Source organism: Aphelocoma coerulescens, chromosome 4A (assembly GCF_041296385.1).
Source record: "Aphelocoma coerulescens isolate FSJ_1873_10779 chromosome 4A, UR_Acoe_1.0, whole genome shotgun sequence".
Taxonomy (NCBI): domain Eukaryota; kingdom Metazoa; phylum Chordata; class Aves; order Passeriformes; family Corvidae; genus Aphelocoma; species Aphelocoma coerulescens.
In genome coordinates this window covers 12,917,489-12,941,970 of record NC_091018.1, presented here as the reverse complement: position 1 = coordinate 12,941,970, position 24,482 = coordinate 12,917,489, and the positions used below count along the sequence as shown (strand labels likewise).

At 47.5% G+C, this 24,482-nt stretch overlaps 1 protein-coding gene across 7 annotated transcripts in view; it reads right to left on the bottom strand.

Moving 5' to 3' along the window:
* Positions 1-383: 383 nt before the first annotated feature.
* Positions 384-24,482, bottom strand: part of GAB3 (GRB2 associated binding protein 3) — a 65,124-nt gene continuing 41,025 nt past the window's right edge. The window contains exons 1-12 of one of the 7 annotated variants that reach the window (XM_069015352.1): positions 22,310-22,934; positions 21,114-21,264; positions 20,922-21,007; positions 20,081-20,384; positions 13,808-14,021; positions 12,910-13,388; positions 10,318-10,373; positions 8,956-9,208; positions 7,772-7,853; positions 6,070-6,172; positions 4,699-4,812; positions 384-3,710 (exon numbers count right to left, since the gene is read on the bottom strand). In XM_069015352.1, coding sequence (XP_068871453.1) covers positions 3,594-3,710; positions 4,699-4,812; positions 6,070-6,172; positions 7,772-7,853; positions 8,956-9,208; positions 10,318-10,373; positions 12,910-13,388; positions 13,808-14,021; positions 20,081-20,345 — 1,683 coding nt within the window. In that variant the 5' untranslated portion in view covers positions 20,346-20,384; positions 20,922-21,007; positions 21,114-21,264; positions 22,310-22,934 and the 3' untranslated portion in view covers positions 384-3,593. Of the gene's footprint in view, positions 3,711-4,698; positions 4,813-6,069; positions 6,173-7,771; positions 7,854-8,955; positions 9,209-10,317; positions 10,374-12,909; positions 13,389-13,807; positions 14,022-20,080; positions 20,385-20,921; positions 21,016-21,113; positions 21,265-22,309; positions 22,935-24,482 lie in introns of those variants that run through there. The other 6 variants (XM_069015354.1, XR_011150935.1, XM_069015353.1 and 3 more) reach the window with 6 other exon arrangements.

The following is a 24,482-nucleotide window of genomic DNA, read 5'->3' as shown; positions in this document are numbered from 1 at the left end:
ACAACAACCACAGGACTCAAACCATCGGTTTTCCCCATCATCCTGCAACCAAGCTTCATCCAGCTCCACAGGGTGACATTTCCAATTGAACTAAAACTATTCTGCTCATTTAGTGCTTCTCCCCATTTTTAACAAGAGGCCCCAGCAGTGCTGGAGAAGGCACTACAAGACCTGGGCTGGGCAATGCCAGTTCCCTCAGCAGACAAGAGTTTGCTAAGAGACCTCTGGCCATCCCATGCTCATTTAGGTGCAGAGCCTCTCTCTGCATCAGCTCTTGTTACACTTTTGAAAAAAATACATGCAAGTAACAGACCCATGGCAAAAAGAGGACACCATCAGGGGTGTGCCTGGCTGGCCCCAGAGCTGGTACTAACTGGAACTAAGGGTTCTGGCCTGGGCTATCTTTTCAGACATGACACCATCAAAAGCTGACTCAGTTTTCAGGTTTTCTTTCCTCTTTGGCCAAGGAATTAGGGTTTAAGAACAGAATTAACTACACAGTGACTCCTTTTTGCTCTGTAACACCCCTCCTCTCCCATCAGCTGGCCCTACAGGTACTGGCCCACAAGTTTGTCAGTTGTGGCTGCTGCAGCTCCCTTCACACCCAAATCCTTAGTGGTGGGGTGGCCACAGCAGATTTGGCCTTTGCCATCCTCCCACCATCCTCCTCCACTTTACCATCTTTGAAACATAGTGGAATTTGACCAACAGAAAAGAAAAGAGCAGCCTTTGGGGAGAACTGCTCTGCTTTAAAATTTTTTTCCTGGTATTTTTTTAATTGCTCCTGTTTCATGTGTTGTACTTGCACAAGAATGCATGTCATGGGCCCTGGAGCAGCGGCTAAAAACAGGCCTTACATGAAAAATTGGAATAAACCCTCAAACTTAGCTTAGTTAAAAGTGAAAGTTAGAAACCAGTGAGCAGCATTTGATCAAGATAAGAGTGTTGTGAGGGCAAGCAGGGGACACGGGAAGTTGAAAGGGGCCATCCTGATCTAAGGACAGTCCCTGCCAAACTATATGCTTATGTCCTTTTAGGGGAGTAAAAATCCCGAGAGAGCTCTTTCTTCTCTAAACTTCTGAATGATCTGTTAGCCAGGTTTGTTGAAATTTAAATATTTTTACAATAAACTAGAATAACAAGCGAGTCAGTTGTCTCCAATAACTTGGTGTTTTTCCACTTCAGAAGATTTTCTGACAGCATGAAAAGAGACACTCCAGTCAAACACGAGCTGATCTGTATGTGATTCCGATCCGCATCAGAGGCTGCCCTGCCATCACTCCACAATCCAGGATCTGCGGTAGCAGAACAGAACTTCACCCACCCTTTGTGGAGGTTGTCTGTCCCTAATTTAAAACACCTCTTAGCTGGTCTTTTAACCCTTTCAGTACATCAGTGCACACCAAGAGCTTTCAGCGACACGTGTTATTTGCACACTTGGAAAGAAAGGCAATTCTTTAGAGCAGAAAGGCAAAGGTCTCAGTACCTGTGGCCCTTCCATGCTTCCCTCTCTCTCACACCTCTGTGCAGGTGCAGATCTCCACTGCCTCTCCCCAGACACCCTGCCCCTGTCACAATACCACTCCCAGGGCATGCGTGCTCAACAGCTCTGCTAAATCAGTTAGAGGACAACACAGCTGGGTTTAAACAAACTAAATTTCACAACAGACAGACAAGATATATATGGTAAAGTCGGTATTATTTTCAAAATTTTTATGAACATCAACTTTCATTTGAGAGCTTTGGTGGGGGGGGGGGGGGGAGGAGCAGAGTAGGAGGGAACAGCAGGTCAGCTATCTGCAGGAGTAACCCCAGTTTTCCAAGCAGCTCTAGTCTGGGACACTTGGTGCCCGCAGGCCTGGGTGCCCAGTATGCCCCAGTCACTGAAGGCGCTGGTGAACCTTGTTCTTGCAGAGTAACCTACTGAGAGCCTGGTCACCACAGATCCCCAGGGGCTGGGCTACAGAAGCAGTGAGACTTGCAAGCCCTTCAGCTCTCTTGAGGTAGGAGGAAAACTGTGTTTCTGTTGGCTACACTGCCTCTCCCGCAGGACGTGCGACTCGGCCTCCCAGAGTGCCTGAATGGCTGCAGCAGAGGGGGTGTAGGAAGGAAGCTGAGTAGGAGCCTTGAAATGCCAGTGGTTTCTGCAAAGATGTTTCTATGACCTCTGTTCAGTAGATCAGCAGTTTTGGGATGTCAGGTTACAGCAATGCAACGTGGTAACAACAGGCACATGAAGGGAGGCCAGCGAATTGGCACTGTCAGAGAAGAAATCTTTCGTAAGGGTCCTGTCTGCCTGTCCATGTTGACAGGATCAGACCTCTTATGGCTACTGGGACTTACCTACAGGAGCAAAGCCTGTGAGACCAAATCCAGTGTGGGTCACTTGGCATCACTTCCTATTTCCATGAGTCAAGTAGCTGTGTGCCACTGTGAAATAAAGACTGCAGCCAAGCGTTTAAAGTTAAATATCTTATAAACTATACACATGTGTCATCCTGAGATAGTGCCTGTAACAAGTCCCAAGGTAGATAAGCTTCCTGAGCCCAGAGGTCCTCACGCTGCGTGAGCACATTGTTGTCCTGTTTTGGCAGGCTCCTGGCCTCTCTTGGAGCATGCTGCACTTCCTAATGCTTTTTTTTTCTGGGGTGGGTCTAGTAAAACAATCAGATTGACGACTGCTACCAGCAATTCCAATGGCATTTCTTCTGCCGCTCAGATGAAAGCATTCTTGATCCTTTGCCAGTTCTCTCAAGGCTTGCAGAAACAGGCTCACAGCTTCCCTTTCTATTTTTTGGCCAGCCAAGAGCTGTGTGGCTGCAGCCTCCTGCTAGAAGAGCAGCTGTGCTGTGCCAAAGACACTTCTCATGACAGGGGAGAAAACATTAGTAGGAATCAGACAGAAAAGCGACAAGTATGAGCCACAATGGAGGGAAGAAGCTTAATACAATGCCCGTCATCCAGAGGGTCAAAGACCATGCGTTCCAGTCGCATGGGTACATAGTCCTGTTCTGAATTCTGACAGCATCAGCTCACAGTCAGACCTTTTAAACTCAGGAGAAAAATATTTTTCAAAATTCTCTTTGCTTAAGCACTATATATTCAAAAAGTTCTTTTTATTGTTTCAGTATTTTAGCCCTTAGTTGATTAGTCACCAAAACCTGTCAGATGCCCGCTGCCATAAAAGCACTCCGAGCACCTCCAGCATTTGTAGGAATATCAAAAAATAGCTTTAGCAACTAGGAATTATGCAACAGAAGGAGAAGGCAGGACGAACTAGATTAATGCAAGTTGTAGTGGATTTGTTAATGTTAAGTGTATGACTCATTGCAGAATCATGCCAGAAAATGGTACCATGTAGCTTACTGGTAAGGGCAGTAAAAAGGCTAATGCATTTCTTGAGTCATCAGTGAACCACTCGCTCACTCAACATACTATTTCCAGCTGAAATCAAAAGTTTCCAGTAAAAATGCCTCTACAGACTGCAAGCATCTTACAACTCCCTCTTCCTTTGAGCTCTATGGTGATAGCTGCTTCATTAACATTGTGGTTCCAGTGCAAAAAAACCCCTCCAGATCCCAGATCTTCTTCCTTTACACTTTTGATTGTCTTTCATCTGTCCATTCCTGCTTAGTGTTCTGTAAAGCTTGAGTCTTCTGTTCATCTACCTGGACATAGTCCACTCTCTGTTCCTCAGACAGAAAAGGTTTCTGTGGGACAGAGAGGAAAAAACCAATGTATTAATTTTCAGGTTGAAAAGGGGTGCTAGTGAAACTTAGCTTGATTTTCTGTTTTCCCTTTCCCTCGTTCCTTGATTGCTTCACTTCACCTTGAAGCTCACAGTGACATCAGCTGACAAAAGCATTGCTTTACAGCCTGCTTTAGCTATAATTGTCCATCTGTCACCCTGTCACTCAGCCCAGCAAAGCAAGCGAGTGAAACATGCTGTGCTGGCTATTTCCATGCAGATAATCATTCTTTCCTCATCTGAGTGATCCTGCTGCAGGGATAACCTAACTGATTTTAGATACAGGGAGGGTTTAAATGAGAAAGCTTAGGAGTCTTTTGCATCTGGGAGTATTGGCTGATGGGGAAAATGATACACAGGACATAATGACAACAGTTCATTGCTTTGCAGTGGGACCTACCCACCCCCTGGGCAGGTTAGAAGTTCTTTGGAACAACGAATGTATGTTCTCAGCATTGCAAAGGAAATTGAAATGGTTTTGGTGATGCAAGAATAAAGATGCACATTTTGCCAGGTTATAAGAGATGGTACAGTTTTACCCCATGAATTTATCATGGGCTGCAAACTTGTTACTGCAAGAGATTTTGGGGAAAACTAGCAGGAAAGGCTTTGTGGAGACTTTATGAGAATGAAGGAGCATGCAGAGATCCTGCAAGCATCAACCAGCTTGCCCACAAGCCCTCATGGCTGTACATCCCAGCACAGTCCCGTGCCCTGTGCCGAGCTCGTGTTAATGACATCCCCATGAGTCACACGAAGGACACCTTGTCAGCACCCTAAACATGCTTTTATTATATTAATCTTGAGCCTGGCACAAATACAGTCAGCTGGAAACACGACTGGCTTCATCCTGGCACTTTGGGCACCTAGCAAAACGCAGCCCTGGGTCCCCATTTCCTCCCAGCAGACAAAAAGACAGGAGGCTGTGGGGTTTTTCAGATGACTCGTACCTTCTGCACAGGGGATGGGGAAGCAGAGTTAAAATCCAGTGCTAAGTAATCAAGGTTAGATTTCCTTGTCCATGGAAAAGCACCACTGTATGGAGATGTGGCCTGTCTGTGTTCCTGTCAGGAAAGAAGAGAAACTTTTAATGCTCTTAATACATGATCCTAGAAGGAAACAGGATCACAACTGTGAGCTGGGAGATTTGACGGACAGAATGTGAGTGAGAACAGTCAGGACCCACATAATTTTCTATGCCAAAGGTGCCTTTGGTTACTAACCACAGCATAACACTGATAATTGTGTGATGGCATAGAGAAACTGTGAGAGCCTTTTTCTCCTGGTAATTCTGGCAAAACAAACAAAACAGGCTGATTTACACTCAATTTTATCAAGAAGGACTTGTGCCCAGCTTCTCAATCCAAGCCCTTGGAAGGCTCAGATTTGCAGGGTCTCCTCTTAAACATCATCATTTAATGAATTTGAAGAAATTGTGAAAATTCTGCTCAAATCTAGAAACTGAAAATTAATCTCATAAAATCACAGATAACCACAAACATATGACAGGTTTTTCTTGACTAGAAAAATCAAATGGGGAATGGTTACAACTGGAACTGCCCTCTTGAACAGATTTCAGTCTGGCGGAGATGTGGGTTAAAATCTGAAACTATGGTTCATGGAGACTGTGGTCAGTTTTGCAAAATATTTTTATAGCTATTGGTACTGTGCTTTGGCTATGAAGCCAGATCTGTAGACATTGGCTCAGATGAATGGATTTGAGATCCATTTCCACCTAAAATTCAAAGAAAAACAAGATTCTGGTCTTTTGCAAGATATGGCTAAAGAGTAAACGAAGAAAAGGAAGCCACAAAGCCAGATGTTCTTCTTTCATGGGATGGGAAGTGGGGTTAGTGCCACCAGCCAAAGCAGAAGCAATAAGAGGCTTTAATGGGAGTTCTGTTTCTGCACAATATTTGGTGTGTTTCTTTAGGAAGTGCACTAACGGCTTTCTGTTATTTCCTAGGAGATTTTGCAAGGCACACTTTAGAAGGTGAAAAGATTTAATTTTCCTTTGTCTTAATGAGTTCTCATGTAAATATGGCTGATCCCTGTGATCTCTTGGAACTGCTCAGCAACATTCGTGGGCGAACAGCTGAGTTCTGCAGAGCAGGAAAAGGGCTTCCCTTATCTCTCTGTAAATTGGTCCCAGTGTCTGTGGTTTAAAACCATTTCATCATTTGAAAAAAAAAAAAACCCAAACCAGAAGGCAAAGGACAAACCTCCTCAACGTTTTTTCTTAGAAAACAAACTTCTGCATTCTCCATCAATGTGACAGAGCAGAATAAAGCAAAGGATGGCTGTGTGAAAATGAAGATTACCATATGAATGTAACTTTCTTCCTCTTCTCCGGAAACTGAATTGGCAAATATTCTTGCTGAATTAATACCGTCTCTTTCTGGTGAGATAAAGCTCATTCGATTGCTATGAAGAAAAACACAGGAGAGGTTAAGGAAGCATCTTACAGATGCACTGAAATGAAGCCAAAGCCTGACACAGTCCATATGGTGAATAAACTCACACTAAGGCTGCAGCCTTTATGGAGAGGATGTCCAAAGCCACTCCTTAGTTCTAGAAACAGTGTGCTGTATTGCTGAGTGATTTTGTTGACTTTTTTCTCTGGGATTTATGAAAGTTTGCTATCTGCTGTGACAGAAAGTGTAAGACATTGAAGCAATTCTCCATCAAGGGGCACAGAGATATCTATCATTGATTTGGGTAATAATGGAGGCAGTAACTTGGCTGTGCAGGTATCCACATTTTGGAGACTGATGTGAATTAATCAGCTACTGGAGGTACATGCAAACAAACTTGTCTGGCTTTGCACACAGTGTCAACACATGCCACCCGTGCTGTGGAGATGGCTAGCTCAGCCCTTGCACAAGGAAATCTCTCCCATGAACACAACTCTCAGAGGTGCACGGTGACTAAATTACCACAGGTGAGCACAACGGGCTTGGTTAATGGGAAATTACATGGCCTTTCTGTGCAGCAAGAACAGCATAATTCCTTTCACTATATTAGTTTGGGCATAACTTCTTTTTTATTTTTGTTAGTGTAAAACATGCAAACTCACCCCAAGCTCGTTATCCTTCAGGACTCTGCACTGTGTCAGCACTGATTAACCTCAGTGCTCTGGCAGGGGTGCTTGGGAGGCTTTCCCCAACAGGCAGTGCCAAAGGGCTTAACCAAGCCTTGGACTGGATGTGAGAGAGGGCTCTGCAACTGAGAAACTTTCCACCTTGTGTCTCTTTTGCCCTTCACATGACATCCTGAAGTGGGGGAGTGGAAATCCCCTGTCTGGCACTTATGCCAGCAAAACCTCACATTTTCTGGAGTGCCTGGGGTGTAGAGATGAGGTTGATGGGAATTTCTGGCTTTTGCATGCACACTTCAGCACAGCTGCCTTTCTTTTTGTGCCAAGACCCCCCCAGCCAGCAGGCTGCAGTCCTCCCCTGCTCACAAGTTCCCTGAAGATGAGTCTTCTGCTGCCCTTGGAGCCCAACAGTATCATCTGTCCATACTACCTGGGCTTTGGGATCAAAAGCATTTGTTTTACCAACAACTAATCTCTAGTGACAAAAGGTCACACCAACAGTTCAAGTCTGGATTGCTGTGTGGCAGAGAAGAATTCTACACCCAGTCTACAATTCAGGCAGATCTTTATCTGATCTGGTTCTCCTTTGCTATATTAATTTTCAGGTGCAAAAATGGCTCTATTATAGTTTAGGCATGCCAAGCTTTTAGCCATCAGAGCAGCCACACCAGAGTGCAGACCAGCTCCAGGCTGTTCAAAAGGAACCTTCAAAACACGATGCTGAATTCTCTGGAGCTGCCCATTGTGAAAGGGAGCCCTGCTTTTTAGAGACAGCAAAAGCCTGGGGTGTACTGAAAGTAACCCTGGGGAATTTTTGTTTGTGGACTTTGCCAGGAAACTTTCTTGTGGGGTGGGATAAGTTATTTTTAACTCTATTCCATGCTAATGCTCAGAAGATTGGAATGGCAGGTTTCTTGTTGACTTACTAAGGCACAGTCCACATCCTGGTCACGGCAGCATGCTCCCGGATTGTGGAGAGGTTCCTCAAGTCCAAAGGAGGTGGTCGTGCTGTAAGTAAATACAAAAGGAACTATGTTTTCAATGAAAAGTACAGACAGTTTAGAAAAATGCAGTTTTATATTAACAGAAAGGAACTGAGTATTTCACAGAACATAACCAAGTCAGAAATCAGTAACAAATGACCTCTTTGGTCAGTGCTGGAAAGCAAAGTCCCCCAACCACCCTAAAATAACAGAATAAAATATAGTGGGCATAAAGAGATCAAATGCCCCACAAGATCCATATGCTTGCCCCAAATATGCTCTGCATATGCTGCCTTGGAGAGGCTGTTCAGCCTACAGGTTGTAACAGGTTTTGGGTTCTGTTCTAAACAAAAAGGTCCTATACATGGGGATCAGGATCATTCCTGTGACCAGTCAAGGTACATGTGCCCAGCATTCTCAAAACCCTTTAAGAAAGGATATGAGTTTGCTTTTTTCCCCACTTTACAGTAGCACTGCCTGAACCAATTTCTGAGTAAGTCTGGCTCTGCAACCCTAAGAGCTTTACTATAGGCTACGTTTAGGCAATTTCTCCACTTCAAAGCTAAATTTTGTCCCCAGTATATTCTCTGAAGTGCCACCTAGATTTTGGACATGCCACAAAAACCAGGAGTGGAAAATTACCACCAGCAAAAGCATCTGCAGAAAATTCCTAATTAAACTAAGACAGCTGTGCCTACCCCACAGAGGTTTAACCAACAGCCCACACATCAAGTTTGACTACTTGAGTGTTTGGATGTCCCATTCCTGGCAGGTCAGAGAGCTGGTGAGACAGGAGCACATGTACTTCAGAGTGGCAGGATTTAGGCTGCTGTCTCTGCCAGGCGACGTTCCTTTGGCTGTTTGCAGTCCCAGTGGGAAGCCGGGCACTGTGCTTATGCAGCCACCTGGGCTTTGACCGCAAGAGCAGCCATGGAAGCTCTCCCTCCGCTCACGAACCACCCTGCAGGCACATCCCAGGCTACAGTGCTGTAAGTCACTCACGCAGCATTGCAGCCCATCCTCTAGAGGGGGAATTCCTTTAAGACATGCCGAGGACACTGTCACAGGAGGTCACCCGTGTCCCCACCGTCAGCACCCCCGGCTTTGCACTTTAGGTCTGGGCTTACACTTCCTGCGAGGCTTGAGGTCTCGGTTCACTGGAGGGGGCTCCACGTCCGAGGGAAGCTCAGGCAACGGGCTGGTGAGTTTTTCAGTGCTGACGACAGGGAAGGTGAAGGTGGCTGAGCCGGGGCTCATGGGGATGTAGCCGTCGGGGGAGCAGTCGGAGCCGGGCGCGGAGGGAGAGGTGCTGGGGCGCATGGGCACGTAGCTGTCCTCGCTGTCCGCGGCCGGCGAGCACAGCGGGGAGAACCGGCACGGCTGCACGGGCACGGGCGAGAAAGAGAAACAGGGCCATTAATGCACGGCCAGCCCCCGCCAGGCCGGCAGCTGCTGCGAGCTGGGAACACGCCTGAGCCGAGCCCAGGCCGGGACGGTGCTGACGGGGCCTTTCAGACAGGCCCAAGATGGAGCGACAAGAGACAAAGGGAGGAGTTCACATGAACGCTCCAGCTCTGGAGCAGTACACCCCGAGCTTCGCAGGTCACTGCTGGAAACTAGAACCAAACTTATTGGTGACTTTATTGCTTAAATCCTCCAGCTTCAGCGAGGCTGCACTTGCCTCTCACAGCAGTAATTCCAACCTATAAAATGAGGGAGGATCCTTAACACAAAAAAAAAAAAAGTCTGAAAGGAGAACATCTGATGAAGGAGATTTTGGCAAATGTGGAAGCCGAGAGAGCAGACACAGACCTACAGCTCACTTCTGATCACTGAGAATTAGCATTAGAAAATCATTTCATCCAGGTTAGTGCTGAGAGCGCGTGATTACAATCCTTGGAAGCTTTCAAAAGGGAGAAAAATATAAGTTGCCCAACACCAGCAAGGTTCTCCCACATGAGACAGTATGCAGCACCAGGCAGAAGACTGGCTATTGTGGTATGAGATGGTGCTGCATGGAACTGTGTCTGTCAAAGGCTGAGGCAGGAAGCTGTGGACTGATAGAGCCCTCAATCACAGACACTTTGAGGGCAGACTCTGCTTTCCTGTGTCGTAAAGAAGAGACATCCCTCAGGACCATGAAGTGATAGGCTTCTTTAGACCCCTTTTTCAAGGGATAAGCCATTTGTTCTGGTGCTCTTGGTCAACGGTTTAATTCTTGAGGCCACCAGTAACATTTTTCATAACAGACCCAGCTTCATCTACTTTAAAAACAGGATGCTCAGTATTGAGGCCTCTCCCTCCTTCTCTCAAAGGCTGCCTGAGGCCACAAAGCAGCTGTCCAGAAGCTGCCCAAAGCCAGGCACTTTTCCCATTTTTTAAATTCTTCTGCTGAACAGAGGAGAGGAATGATTGAATATCAGCATGTGAAATTATTCACTCTGAAGTTTATGTGCCAGTGTTCAAATTTGTGCAAGCTGAGTACTTACCAAATTCAAGCTAAGCCTCTTATCTCGACTTCTTAAGGAACTGCCTTCCATGTCTGCTGCAAGGAAAAAAAGTGATTAAAAATGGGATAAGGCAGTGCAACCTTACAGAGATAATTCCCGAGTAAAACATATGGCTCTAAAATAATTAGAGTTTTATAAAGATTTCATAACTCCTAAATGAGGAAATCCAATGACACTTAAGACCAGATCCAACTCAGTAGCATTTCAAGAGTGATTACATCTATTTTAAATATGATGAAACCAAGGAACCTGTTCATGTATAATCCAGCTGTAATCTATGCTTCCTATACCACAAGCAGTTGGGGAGAAAGACTGGTGTGGGAGCAAGCAAAAATTTAAATGCTGTTCCTGCTCTAGTCGTTCTCTGTTTTCCCATTTGTCAAATTGGGGAAATTATATGAAAAGGGGCTATTATAGAGAATATTATTTCATTATTTCTTGAAAGTTTATTTAGGAGCTTTTTAAGGTGCCAGGGAAGCAATTGTTATTGTACAGAAAATGGTGCATGGGGGAACTTAATGGTAGGAGAAAGATTCTTTGCTTTGTCTTCCAGAAGTGCTGATGTGGTGCAAGTGGCTCAAGGTGATGGGGAATGAACAGCCAGAGACACAATCACCAGTCTCCACATCTCCTTGTGCCAGTGGGCCTTTGTCTTGGTGTAGGTCAATTTTATTTTCCCAGCAAAAGCCAAAAAACCCCCAAAATCCAGCATTCAGCGCATAGAAGATCAGCTGTGGGAGATGCTTACAACCACCATCCTTTTCTGAAAAGGGATTTTCTGTGCAGAAAATGGCTTTTCTATGGGAATGCCTTAAATCCCTGGAACCGTGCTAATCCATTCCCCACTCCTATGGTGGAGATGTCAGTACTGCAACTGGGGGCATTTTTGGTGATACCAGCAAAAAAGGCCAAACAAGAACAAAGCAATTCTGTTAGTGCAGATACATGTTCAGATAGACACAGTCACTGTCCTGGGACAGCTACATTCATTTATTATTTTGGCAAAAAGACATTGAGGCACCAGGCTGTGGCAGATGCCAGGATACAGGTGCCTTACAGCTCATCCTCCTTCCCAGCACTTCCACCAGCATATGCTGTCTTTGCCCTGGGCTAATTACATCTGTGCACCTTTTGCAGGTTGGCAGGGCAAAAAATTAAGTTAATAACTTGAGTGCGCTCACTGGGAAAGCTGCCGAGGAACTGCTGCTTTCTCCCTGTTTCTTTTTCTGATCTTTCTTGTTAAACACATTTTAATTCAGAGTTTAACCCTTCAAATCGTTTCAGCTGTACTTAGGGTAAGAAAAAGTGGCAGCACTTACTAATTCATTGCTGCCCCCGTCAGGCAGAGACAATCCTGCAGCACAGCAGCATAACATGACATTTGGCTACTTAATCCTCTTAGAAACGTTTTGGTGTAAATTGGGTTGGAGGAACATGAACCAGCTGTGTTGGAGCAGAACATGTGCAGAAGCAAGAGCAGCACCTTTCAGGGAGGAACCAAATGTAGCTGATAATTAAGAATAGCAATTCTAACCAAATGGGTGTTTCTCCAGAAGCCTTCCAAGAATTGTCTGTACACTGATAAACAGGCTGAGCAGAGATCTCCTTGCTTCAGCTTCTGAGCTTTAAGAGCAAGATCTAACAGCCCCGCACACTGTCTGGCCATTCAAACTGCAGGAGTCTAAAGGATGCTTGTCCTTAAAAACTTAAATTCTTTCCCTCATCAAAAATGAAGGTTTTCACATTGCTACAATATACTTGATGATTTCCACCCAGGTATTCTAACTGCCTCCCTCTGTTCTGTGGCTCCATGTAATAAAGCTTTCTCGTACTGCATATGCTAGTTTTTGATGCCATGACATTCTGGGTTTTGACTGCTACTCTTGTTTGGGATGATGGGGTTTCAGGAGCAAGTGGAAAAGCCAGCTCAGCTCAGAGCAGAGTTTGCTTTGCAGCCTTGCCTTGCTCTGTAGCAGCAGGTTTTCAGACTGCCCTGACTGAAGTGCAAGGACAGAGTGGGATTTGTTCAAGGACACGCAGAGTCCCTGGTTCAACTGGGATTACATCCCATCCCCAGTGTCTCCCTGACTTCCTGGTCTTTAAGCTGTGAAAAGACACGCAGCTCTCATAGAACAGACTGGGTGTAGCAAAGCAGTACAGCTCCAGAGGCATTTCCCACATGCAAGCCCACACTTTGACCTGTATAAACAGAGTTTGGCATTACCCAATTCAGTACCTGACTTCTCATTTTGGTTTTTCTACTGCTTTCTCTTCTGAGGAGGGAGGGGGAAAAGTAGCAAGGCATGTAGCACCCTGAGGGGATCAGAGCTGAATTGCTGCCCATGTGTACACATACTGAGAGGCTTCTACAGAGCAGGAGCTGAACCTGAGGGGCAGGCCTGAATCCTGCTTGCTAATTCATTTGAAAGCAGCATTTTGTGTCTCTTTGGGTGGTGTGTGATTTCACAGAGGACAGAGAGGCACAACTGGAAGTCAAAACCTCTCTGTGCGTGTGGGCAGCTCCATCCTTCACATTGGTGCTGCTTTGCTGGCTCTTGGAAGTGCACTCACCTTTCCAGTTCCTCATGTTGTCTAAGCTGGATAAGGAGATCCTCCTGGGCACCAGAGTGACCTGAGCCCGGCAGATCCCTGCGTGTCCGTTCTGGAGGGCCCCGCCGCCCACCTCGTCCCCCCTCCTGTCGGAGAAGTGGGTGGGCTTGGGTGGCCGCGGCGGGGGCGTGTTGGACAGCACATCCAGCTGCGTTACACCGTAGGGCAGCGCCTTCTGGCTCTTGTCAATCTGAAACGTTGGTGTCAGCGGCGTCCCCAGCAGTGGAGAAGAGGAGGAAAAATCACTGGATGGCCCACTAATGTCTATGTTCCTGGACACAATGCTGGGATTTGCCAATGGGGCTCCGTCCTGGTGCACAGTGCCAGCACTAGTCGGCTGTACAAGGTACAAGGAGGGCTGGGATTGCAAGGAGTCAACAAAAACATCGTCTGATGATGTTTGCTCCAGAGATCTGTCTGAATTTGACCAGCTGTCACACCTGCAAAGAGAGAGAGGTCAGAACCTGAGCTTTCCTTTTCTCTCAGCTGTTAGAAGAGAGCAAACAAAAAACCCAACCCCACAGTTTGGGACAAGATCTGTCCCTTCCCTCTGAGCTGCACTGGAGGCTGGGGCACTTTGTGGAGCACCTTGGGCAACAGCAGGTGTCTGGAAGGAGGCTGTGTGTGAGATCCTCAGCCACCCACCCACCCTGGAAAGGGACAGGACCAACATATGAAGCTCAACCACTAATCTGTGCTATGAAAAGCACCCTGTAAATTGGATTAGGCTGGTGGTCCCCTCTTGTGCTTGGGAGCCAGCCCTGAGTGGCAGGGCTCCTGGGACTGTGTGCCCCAGTTTCACCCCTGGACAGGCAGAGGGTGGCTCCAGCCCGACACATCTGGCAGACCCCAGACTCACCTGTTGTGGCTGAGCTTGCCCGACTCGCAGTTGGAGAGGAAGAGGTAGTCGGGGAGGAAGACTGACTCGGACTCGCTGGGGGTCTCCTCGGCGGCAGCGTCGGCAGCAGCGTGGTCGACTGAGAAGGAGGGGTCGGCGATGCGGGAGGTGTGGGTGGAGGCGGCCGGTGAGGGCTGTGGGGACGAGGTCGTGTGAGACAGGCTCTCCACAGAACCTGCAATGGACACGGATGGCCCGGCTGAGGGACGGCTCTGACTCGCCCTGGCCCTCTGCCCGTCCTGGCTGTCACCACCTTGCTTTTGCACCAGGGATGTTTTACCCCAGAGCGGCAGTGAGTCAAGGCAAACACTGGTTGTGGGGAGAGGGGAGCCTGATTTTGCTCCCCCTGCCCCAGCTGTCAAAGTCCTCCGGGCTGCAGGAGGTGCAGACCCCCTTGCTCTGGGGTCCCTCTCTCCTGCAGGGACGAGGCATCCCTCCTGTAGCCAGCGATGAAGAACAGACTCTGCTGAAGAAAGAGCTGAGGCACAGCAGCCTGTTTTATCAAGTTTTTTTTAGTATCTAATGCAAATAATTAATTATTCATCTCCAACACTTCAAATTAATGGTGACAAGGAAAGGGATTGATTTCTTCCCACTTTCTAGATCTCGGTGGACAAAACTGAGCTTTCCAGCTTGTGGAGTAGAAAGACAAGCCCTGAACTTGTCTGTAAGCTCTTTATGCCTCTCTCAGCTCGACATCAAACCACAAGGGCTGTGGTGTGGCTGTTGCTGGAGGCTTCTTGGCTGTGCTGAGAAAAGTGACACTACTTTTCTGGAGGCCACAAGGCACAGGGGAGCCTGTGCCCAGTGACACCTTCTCTGGGCATAACACTCCAATGTCCCCAGCACAGAGTGGGATGGCAGGATGGTAGTGGGACAGGAGGGGGTCTGGGCTGCAGGCAGTGGGGCTGGCCCAGAGCTGGCTGCCTGCTCACACCACCAAGGCCACCCTTCAGTGGCAGCGTGTGGCCAAGACACTCAGACCCATCTGGCCTGAGCACTGCCTGGCAGCAGAGAAGTCTGGTTCTGTTCCTCTCCCAACCTCTATCCCTGCTAGAGAGCTGGGCAGAAGGGAAGAAGGAGTGATGGCTGAGTCACACAGAGGCAAGCTAAACAAAGCTTTTGGGGCATTTCAACTCAAAAAATCAAGGGCAAGTTGGACGTCCCACAATGAGCATCTGTGGAGTGGGAGGGGTGTCTTTACAGAGCAGCTCCCCAAAAGCATCTGCTCCTGACAGCAAGCTCAAACAGTGCCACCAAAGTCCTCAGTTAGAGAATGTGATTTTTCTAATGAAGTTTCAGGTTGCTGCGTGGCAGTTCCCTCACCAGAGCTGTGTGGGGATAGAGCAGCATTCACGGCGTCCTTGACACCTTCAGGGCTTGGCAGTGGGTGCCCACCTCTATGGCTCAGACACTGCCTGAGTCAAAGCTGCAAAACCCTTCTTCAAAATGAAAAACCCCACAGCAAAAACAAACATAAGAAATCAGTGATTGCTGATAAAACTACACTGAGAATTAACATGCCTTCGAAGTGTAGCAAGATGGCAGATTTCTCTAATGCTGATATCCAGAACTTGATGGAAATGCTGGGACCCAGCCCCTGACCCGCTGCATGCATCCTGTGGCCCAGATCATCTTCATCACTGTGTGATGAGGTCCTGAGACCCTCCAGCAGCTCCAGTCTAGCCCCAACCTCAAAAGAGCCACAAGCCTTGGCACTGTACCAGGTTGCTGTAGTCACTTCTCAGCCCTTGAAGGTGCTGGGTATACATACAAGCAGACCAGGAGGGATGGACAGGGCTGCCAAGACTTGAGTGGTTAGATAGCACCATCACTAAGCACAAGCAAAACCCCCTCAGGCACATGGTGCAGTTCTCAGGGCCATCCTGTACGGGGCCAGGAGCTTGGCTCAATGGTCCTTGCAAGTCCCTTCCAACTGAGGACAGTCTCTGATTCTACTGACCCAGGGTCCCCCACTAGCCACAGCAGGCTTCACCCCTCATCTCTCTGATGGCAGTCAGGAGAAGAATAAAACAACTGATCTTCCCTCCCTGCACTATCCTACACCTCATCCCTTTGAACTTGGGAGGGAGCTGCCTCTTTTCTTCCCGTCTACCAGCATTGACTCCCTGCTGCTTCTTTCCATTAGCTTCGGAGGTCTGGGTGGTGGTGGGCCTCAGGTCAGCAAAACATATAAGAAGGTGCTTAAATTCAAGTTTAGGCAATGGATTTGCTTTAATTTTGAGCAGGTGCTTATAGCAGCAGGGTTTCAGCAGTGAGCATCTGGAAGGCATGGCTTTTACAGGGTTTCACATTTGCAAAGCAGAGCTGAGGGCCGCTTTCCATCTGAAAAATAACTTTTGTTCATCATGCTGGCTCAGACAGTAACTCTGCTTTCAAATCTTGGACTCTCAGAGCTGTCTTGCAAGCTGACAATGATCAAATATACACTGGACTAACTCCCTAGGGATCTCAGAAAAGCGTGTTCACTTCACCATCTGACTACGTTAAAAAAAACCCCAACAAACCAACAACTAAAACTGCCACAATGCATAAGAAAGAAATTAATGACATTCTGGGTTATTAACACAGAGAACGAACAGGCCTGAACTCCATCTGGTACTCACAGGGTTTAGCCATGGATTATCCCATCAGGAAAGGCTGTGAGCTGTAGACCACATGGCAATGGTTGTGAGCAGGAGGGAGGGATGGGGACAGCACAGACCTGCCCTTTTCTAACCTTCAGGGGCTCAGGGACCTGCAGCCAGCTCCTCACAGACTGTCCCTGTCCCTGCCAGCTCTGGCAGTAACCGAATCGCGTGCATTAAAACTGTACCACGACAGCAGCTGGGCAGAATAAATTATGCATGGCTACTTTCAACAGTGAGAACGCAGAGAATAGGCTTGGTGCCTGCCATCCCTTTTGCCAGAGAGACAGCAGGAGGCTTCAGCTGCCAAAATAACTGCTTTGGTGGCTACTAACCCAAAACATTTCTGCCCTGCAGTTGTGGGGAAGGTCACCACAGAGGCTGCACGCTATCTTCCACAGTGACTTCTCCCATCAATGAAGGGCCATTGCTTGGAGAAACAGAGGGCTTTTCCCTCCTGCTACAGACCCCAGCCCCCTCCCCAAGAATTGTTCTGGTGCAACAGCAGTGCAGGGACACGGTGGAATAGGGGTGTTCTGCTCACATCAGTCACCTCCAAGGGTGCACTGACATACCAAGGAGGTAGAAATAACACTAGTAAGGCTTCCTAATCACACTGGTTAAACAACCTTCCCACTAGATTCTCCAATGAAAAGCTGTTATGTTGCATTGTACATAGGATAAACTGTGCCCCTGATGTCCCACAGTCACTTCATTTCATCCCCTCCCCTGCCCCAGACACTTGGGCCAAGCATCCTCTCAATCCCCTGCATGGCCATGGGTCCTGGGGGGCTGGGGAATGATGGCTCTGTTGGGAGATTTCACCAAAGATGGAAGCAGGACTTCGCATAAATATGGTAGGAAAACCAGGAGCAAGGCCTCTTCCTCTCTCCTCCAGCTGACTCCCTGAAGGTGCCAGCTCCCCTGTCATTTCCAGCACAGCCAGCAGCAGTTTCTTGTGGCAGCAGTGTGTGAGTGCTGCTGGCAAGTCCTTCCCAACAGCCGTCCTCCCAGGTGCTTCCTGACATCTGCCTGGAACTGCCATGTCATCTCTGCCTCTCAGCTGTCCCCTCTCTTGTTGACTACAGAGCTGTGCTCACAGGAGCCACGGCTTTCCTAACTTCGCTCCGCATCTGGCTGCCAACACCTCTGGCGTGGGGACCTGGCTGTTCATCCAGCTTTGCTGCTGGAAGGGACTAACTGGGAACAACAGGACAGCGTTTAAAGCTGAGTCACTGTGTACACCTGTGTCTGCACTTTGGGCACTAAGCAGAGAAAGCAGCAGACTGTGTTTTGGTCTCAGAGTCAAAGCAAATTTTCAGCGATGCACAGATTAAGAGTGATATGAGTCATATCAGGGACTAGTATTTTTTTAAAACAGTAGCATTCAAGTTAAAAAAGAATGTGGCATTTAATAGGGATTTTCTCTTCTAATGTTAATTTTTAAGGGTAATTTATTTAAACCTACAGGCTCTTGGAGGATTTAGGAGATCCTGAAAAGCTGAATCAATTAGCAACTGTTTGAAATGTGATGTGCAACTTGTGGAGCTTGCAGATTTAAATCAGAGGATCTGGATGTGCTTGGCAGCCTGACCTGGATACACCCCAGACCTGAGCTCACCAGCAGGAGCTGCAGGATAAATAGAAGCTCTTAGGAGCTATTTGGCATTAGAGACACAGTAAGTGCATGTCTGGAGGCTTAGCTCACGCCATCGTTGAGGAGGGCTGCAAGTTCAGGTGCCAGACTTCATACTGAACCAAGGCAAATGCTCTGCTGAACTTCTTGGGGGGTAATACCCGCCTTGGAAAGTGTCAGCTTTCCCAACTGCTGCTGCAAGAGCTGTCATTTCTCATCCATCAGAACCTACTCTGGCAATCTTTGCTGGGAGAGAAACACCAATGTGTAATACTCTGAGTATTGTCCATGTGCAAGTCTTAAAAGCAATAGTTCACTGCACCAGCAAAACAGGACAGGCATTTCCCAGTATAAATGCATCCATCCTGGGACAGCCATTGTCTTAGCTCCTCTGGCACAGATCACATCCCCCATGAACATCCTCACACAGTGCCAGGAGAAGGCTGCCTGCACATTTGAGAGGCAAAAATGATTTTTCTCTTTTCTATTTTGCATGGAAGGGTTTACCTTAATTTCAGAGTAATTGGTAAAACTGTATCTAAAATAATCCTGCACCAGAAATAAAAATTCAAGAGCAGTAACCCAGTGTCAACAACACTAGGAATTAGAGCAGAAGGAAGGTGGTTACTGAATATCCCTAATTCCATCCAAGCTCCAAAGGGCGGTAGACTCCAACCCCTACCAGCCCTACTTTGAAATTTGTATTCATGGGCAGCTTGTACTGACACATAAAAATCTGTCAGCAAGTTTTCATGGTTTTTCTGAAGTGAATGGGAGAAGAACAGACATCACATTTGTAACAGGACCACTGCAGTGTTCTTCCCACTCCCATTTCCCTCAGAAGACACTACTCAAAAGAAGGCTAAGCAATGCCAGGAACCATGATAGAATGAAATAAAACTTTCCCATAGCCTTTTGTTTCCTATCAAGTTGCTAGGTAATGGTGTGGCCATGCAGCACTTGTAGACACCAGCATCTCTCTGAGTGCAGCAGCACAAAGACCATGGAAGGATAAACTGCCTGGCCACACTACGTATCCCCAGACATATTACTGCCCTAGGGCTCGTGTCCCTCCATGGCCACCCTCTTCCACTCTTCCACTGCCTTTTATCACATTGAAAGGCTTCATTCTGACTCACTTCCTCTGAAACTCTCAAATTGCTGCTGTATCTGCCCCTTGGAATTGTCAAGGGAAAGACAGATTGCTGTTATCTGAGCCCGATTGTCTCATTTAAAAGGTAAGTTAATGATGGTACAGGTCCTGACTTTAATTACTGGCTACATCCATCTTGCAGTGGTTAATTCTTGGCAGCTTTTCAAGAAATTCACTCTGCTGAGTATATCCAGGTGTAGGGCCTGGCAAAAGAGCTGCCTTTATGCTTCACTGGCAGGACCATCTCTAAGTCTAGACACACACTTCTAACGCTTTCCTATCCTCTGCCTTTTCTTTATTTTCTCTTATTAACAGACTAAGGCAGCTTAGTGTTTCTGTCATTGATTTATGTACATGCATATACACCCAGGTCTGTGCACATTCCACATCCAGCAGAGCCTGAGAAAATGGGAGTTTTGCAGGATGCTTTCCTGGAACAGGTGTCTTACATTAAGCCAAACTAAATAAATACAGGACATGTAATGAAATAAACGCCCCAGAAGATAACACTCAGTCAGCTTTTCACATAAACAGCACCTTTTTTTATTAAGGACCTGCTGTTTGCTCTAGCAGGAGTTGCTTCATCAAAGTGAGACCAAGCAGTCAGTGAGTATTTCCACCCTGCAGCAGTGAGGTCCCTGAGAACTTTCAGGTCAGGGTTTAGCAGCCTCTCAGTGCTGTGTGGAGCTATGGGAATCACACTCCACTTCCACCTGCCCAGCCCAGTCTGACGGCAAGGTCTATGCTCCTGCCACCCCTGGGCATTCTCCCAGCCTCCAAGATGAGTGTGATCTTACCTGTGCCATCTTCTAGGTGTCCAAAGTTACAGATCTGGCTGATATTGTGCACCCAGATCTGCATCTCCTCCTCGGTCTTGGCTACCAGGTAGAAGGTGCGGTAGGTGGTTCTCACGATGAAGACAAAGTTGTTCTGAAATTCCTTCTTGATGAAGTTGGGCCCCGAGTGCTTCAGCACTTCGCATTCATTGAGGTCGATGATGCGGATGGGCTTTTTGGAGTGGTTGTTCCTGTAGTATTCCAGCACGTCGGGGTTCCCGCTCATGCGGCCCCTGCGCAGCACGAACCAGCGCTTCCGCCAGGCCTGCAAGGGCACAGACAGGGCCTTAGTGCCAGACATGCCCCAGCACCCAGCCCACACACAAGCACCAGGGTTTGAAAAACCCCTCAGCTTGTTGAATCCAGTTGTCAAGCCAGCACTGCCAAACCCATCACTAAACCATGTCCCCTAACACCACATCTGCACTTTTTCTTAAGTATTCCAGGGATAGTGACTTCACCAATTCGCTGGGCAGCCTGTTCCAGTGCTTGACCACCCTTTCAGTGAAGAAATTTTTCCTAATGTCCAAACTAAGCCTCCCCTGAAACAACCTGAGGCCATTTCCTCTTGTCCTCTTGCTCATTACCTAGGAGAAGAACCTGACCCCCACCTGGCCACAGCCTCATCTTAGGTAGTTCTGGAGTAATAAGGTCCTCCCTCATCACTCTCTTCTGTAGGTTGAACAACCTGAGTTCCTTCAGCTGCTCCTCACAGGACTTGTGCTCCATGCTTATTTTCTTTCAGGTTTTATAGCTGTTTTGATAAGCTGGCCAAATTGTGATTTTTATTTGGTACACTTACTATCAAGCTTGCATTTGAGATAGAAAAAGAGGCAGAGGGTTGTTCCTTGGAGGTCAAGATGAGCAGGATTCTCCCTTCCCCTCACCCTGCCAACATGATGCAATCAAAATGATCCAATAGGTCACCACCTCATCCATAGAGGAGATAACACATTTTTCTTTGTAAAATGAAAATACCGAGAACTGTGCATACCTGGAAACAAGTGCCTTTTGCCCAGCAAAGCCCTGGGCTCTAGATACCCTGTGCAGCTTCCCTCCTATGGTTTTCAGTGCTATTGCAAAGCTTTTAATGAGCTGCCAATTACTTCTGAAAGCCCAGAACAAACCGTAAGGGAGTTGTAGTGCTAAAAATTAAACAGAAAACTTCAGCACCTTACAAAAGGACAATTATTTACACAGGCACTGTCAACCTAAAACAAGCCTGGCAACCACTGATGTTTTCTGACCCTTGTTACTGAAGGTATGGGTCCCATACAGGCTTAAATGAAGTCCTGGCAGATGCAGCATCACTCTATAAAGCTATATGCCTGTTCCTAGGAACAAAATAATATACTTTCCCTTTTTTCTTCTGCAGCTGTTTTTGTTCATCAACAGTATAAGCACCTCTGTGTTGATTATAGCTGTCACCAATACACCTACTCTGAGGGCCAGAAGAAATCAATCCTGATCTCTGTCCCACAGAAAAAAGGCCAAAATAAGACATTAGGACCTTTGCCCCTGCCGAACTCCATAAAAGCTGTTGGATACGTTGTGCCCAAACCAGCCAGGCCAGGGAGCAGCCAAAAGTAAGGCTGCAGCTGCCTCAGCCCTGATGGAAACCTGGGAAAGGTGCAGGGGCTCACATGCTGCCCAGGGACCTCCAAGAACTGCACAGACATGGGGTGCTTTACCTGCCTTCATCTGAGTTAAAAGTTTGCTGAAAAAAACATCCAAACAATCACTACCACAACCTCCCTACCTGGATCTTACCCAAGAACTGTTTGCAAAAGGACTTTGTCACAATGATGTAAATCCAGGTGGTAGTTTGTGTTTGAGTTAAAAATCACACTTCTTTTGCAAAGAGTGGATCTGTCAGTTTAAAGACAGGCAACCATTCAATCTTAAGACAAAATAACTGAGTTCAGACTGCTTACAGTAAGATGTAAGAGTCCTTACTGGCACAGTTTAAGATAATCCAGGCACTACAGGTTTTGCTGATGCCAACTTCCCACAGGCATGGTGATAGCAAAAATGAACAACAAAAAAATATCAACAATCATTAAGTCAGGAAAAAGCATTTCTTTTTGTACTCCAAATAATTTTTTTCTCACAGTGCAGCCAGTTTTCAGTGTCTGTCAATATTCACCCAAAAATTTATCTAAGAAGTAAGTCTGTTCAGCCTGTCAGTACCTCAATCTGTTTTGAAAGCAAATGATTCTTCAGAGACCAGAGAATGAAATATCCCAGAAAAAGCTCTTGCAAGGCTGAGCAAGCCTGTGTACAACAGGTGCTTACAGACTAGGGCATCACACCAGGAATAAACAGGAAGCAGAGATGAGGTACAAAGTATGTTGCACAAAGAAAATTAAGTCTTGCCACCATTGATCTATTGAAGTTTGAAAGCGATTTGATCTCTGTCGGAAGTAGCTAGAGATAACAGGTTACTGATATATCTTAGACAACTCTAATCTTGTGGATGCCAGGGAAAAAGAGAAACATACACAGGAAACAGAAACAAAAGAAAAATGTTTAATGGAGAAGAAAATTCCTGGACTAGCCAGATACAACACTGGAACATGGGCCAGCAGGTACCTCATGCACAGTACTGAAAAGAGCCCAAATCCCTGTCTCCTGCAATCCAAATCCTGCACAGGCTCAAGGCACCCCCCACAGATGGATCAGGACAGAAAGCCTCATTTCCTAACACACTCCCACCCCTAAACAACCAAAGAGAAATACTTCAGTTGTGAGACAAACTAGAGCTGCTCCTTTGCCTCCTAGAAAAGCAGGCTGCTAAGGCAGTAAGCAGAAAGACCCAAACAACAAAACCAACCCCCTAACAAAGCTGCCAGCCCTGCAGCTTAAATACACCTGGTTCCTGCTGATGGAAATTGGATAGAAGTCACCTGCATCTGAGCAAGCTGAGGAGGGAGGGGATGGGGTAGGCAGCTGTCTGCCTGGTGCCCTAGCTGGCAGCTGGGGAAAAGTGGGAGGTCAGGGCTACCTGCTGGTGGCTGCTACAACACGCTGAGGCAGCACAGCCCAGTACCTGATCCTGTTTCCAAGCATTTTGATTTTCATGATTCTAAAGAAGTGTGTGGGTTGTGTATAGCACAACCTGGGCAGCTGGTGAGATAAAGGAGAAAATTGCTGCTGTGCTTTGTGGAAAAGCCTGTGGTGCCTCCATTAGGAGACAAAGGCTGGCTGTGGTGCGTGTGAGGGGCTGTGGCTCTGCTGGTTTGGGTCTAACCCTGAGAAGCTGCCTGCTGACCTGTTTCTCTGTAAATACACAATTTGATCAGGTTTATCATTGGGCTGGTGCTGTGAGACTGGAGAGGGAGAGGTGCCTGGTCAGAGTGGCTCATGATGGGAGAGGAGAGCAGGGCTGAGTCTTTGAGAGAAAACACCGGCTATCACAGCTGAGCCGCCGTGAGAACAGGGCTGAGGGGAAACAGTGCCAGATAGCTGCCCAAATCTGCACTGCCCTTGGGAAGGGTGGGCCCCCCACTCCATCTCCCACAGGGTGGCCCTCAGCACCTTCCCCAGGCTCACAGTGGGGCCCAGGCAGCCCCTGGGCAGCTGACAAGTAGATTTTTCTTGTGGGGGTTACACAGGGACTGTAGAAACACTCAGGGAAGTGGGGGTGGAGTGAGACAGAGGAACTGCCCCTTGGTGATACCACAAGCTCCAACAAGCTGACAGCCCTTGGCTGCCACTGTGGAGTGCCCCAAACATTAATGGGCTCAGAACCTCATGGAGCTGCAGGGACCGAAGCAAATACCTGCCCATGCTGCCAACCCACTGCTGAACTTGGAGCACAGGGGAGGGACAGGCACCGAGGGATGACAGCCTGAGCCAGCAGTGCAGGTGAACCAACATTTGCATACTCAGATCTTCACAGACATTTAAACACTCAACCCTTCTTGAAGTCAGGTGCCATGGCAGGGTGGCAGTGGCAGAGGACAATGGGGACTCTGCTGGAACCACCTGGCGAGCTCACCTGCTGCCCTGTGCCAGGGGTGCTCTATGCCTGACACCAAAGATACGTCTGAGGGAGCAAAACCAGTGGACACTGCCTCATCCAGCACTGGGAAATGGGGAGTGCTGCCAGCCCACTGCCCCAGCATCCAGCCTTGGCTGGACACAGGCAGGCCAGCACCAGGGAGGGCATAGAAAGATGGGAAGGGATGGGACCGCCTCTTCCTTGGGTGTTTGCTTATAACATCAGCTTCATTGTACCATCAAACTGCATCCCCCCACACACAGTGCATTCACACCTCACCTCTCCAGGCTCCTTTTCCTGTCCTCCACTTTCTAAGGAAAAAGTGGCATCAGCTGCTGACATGACACAGTCACCTGCATG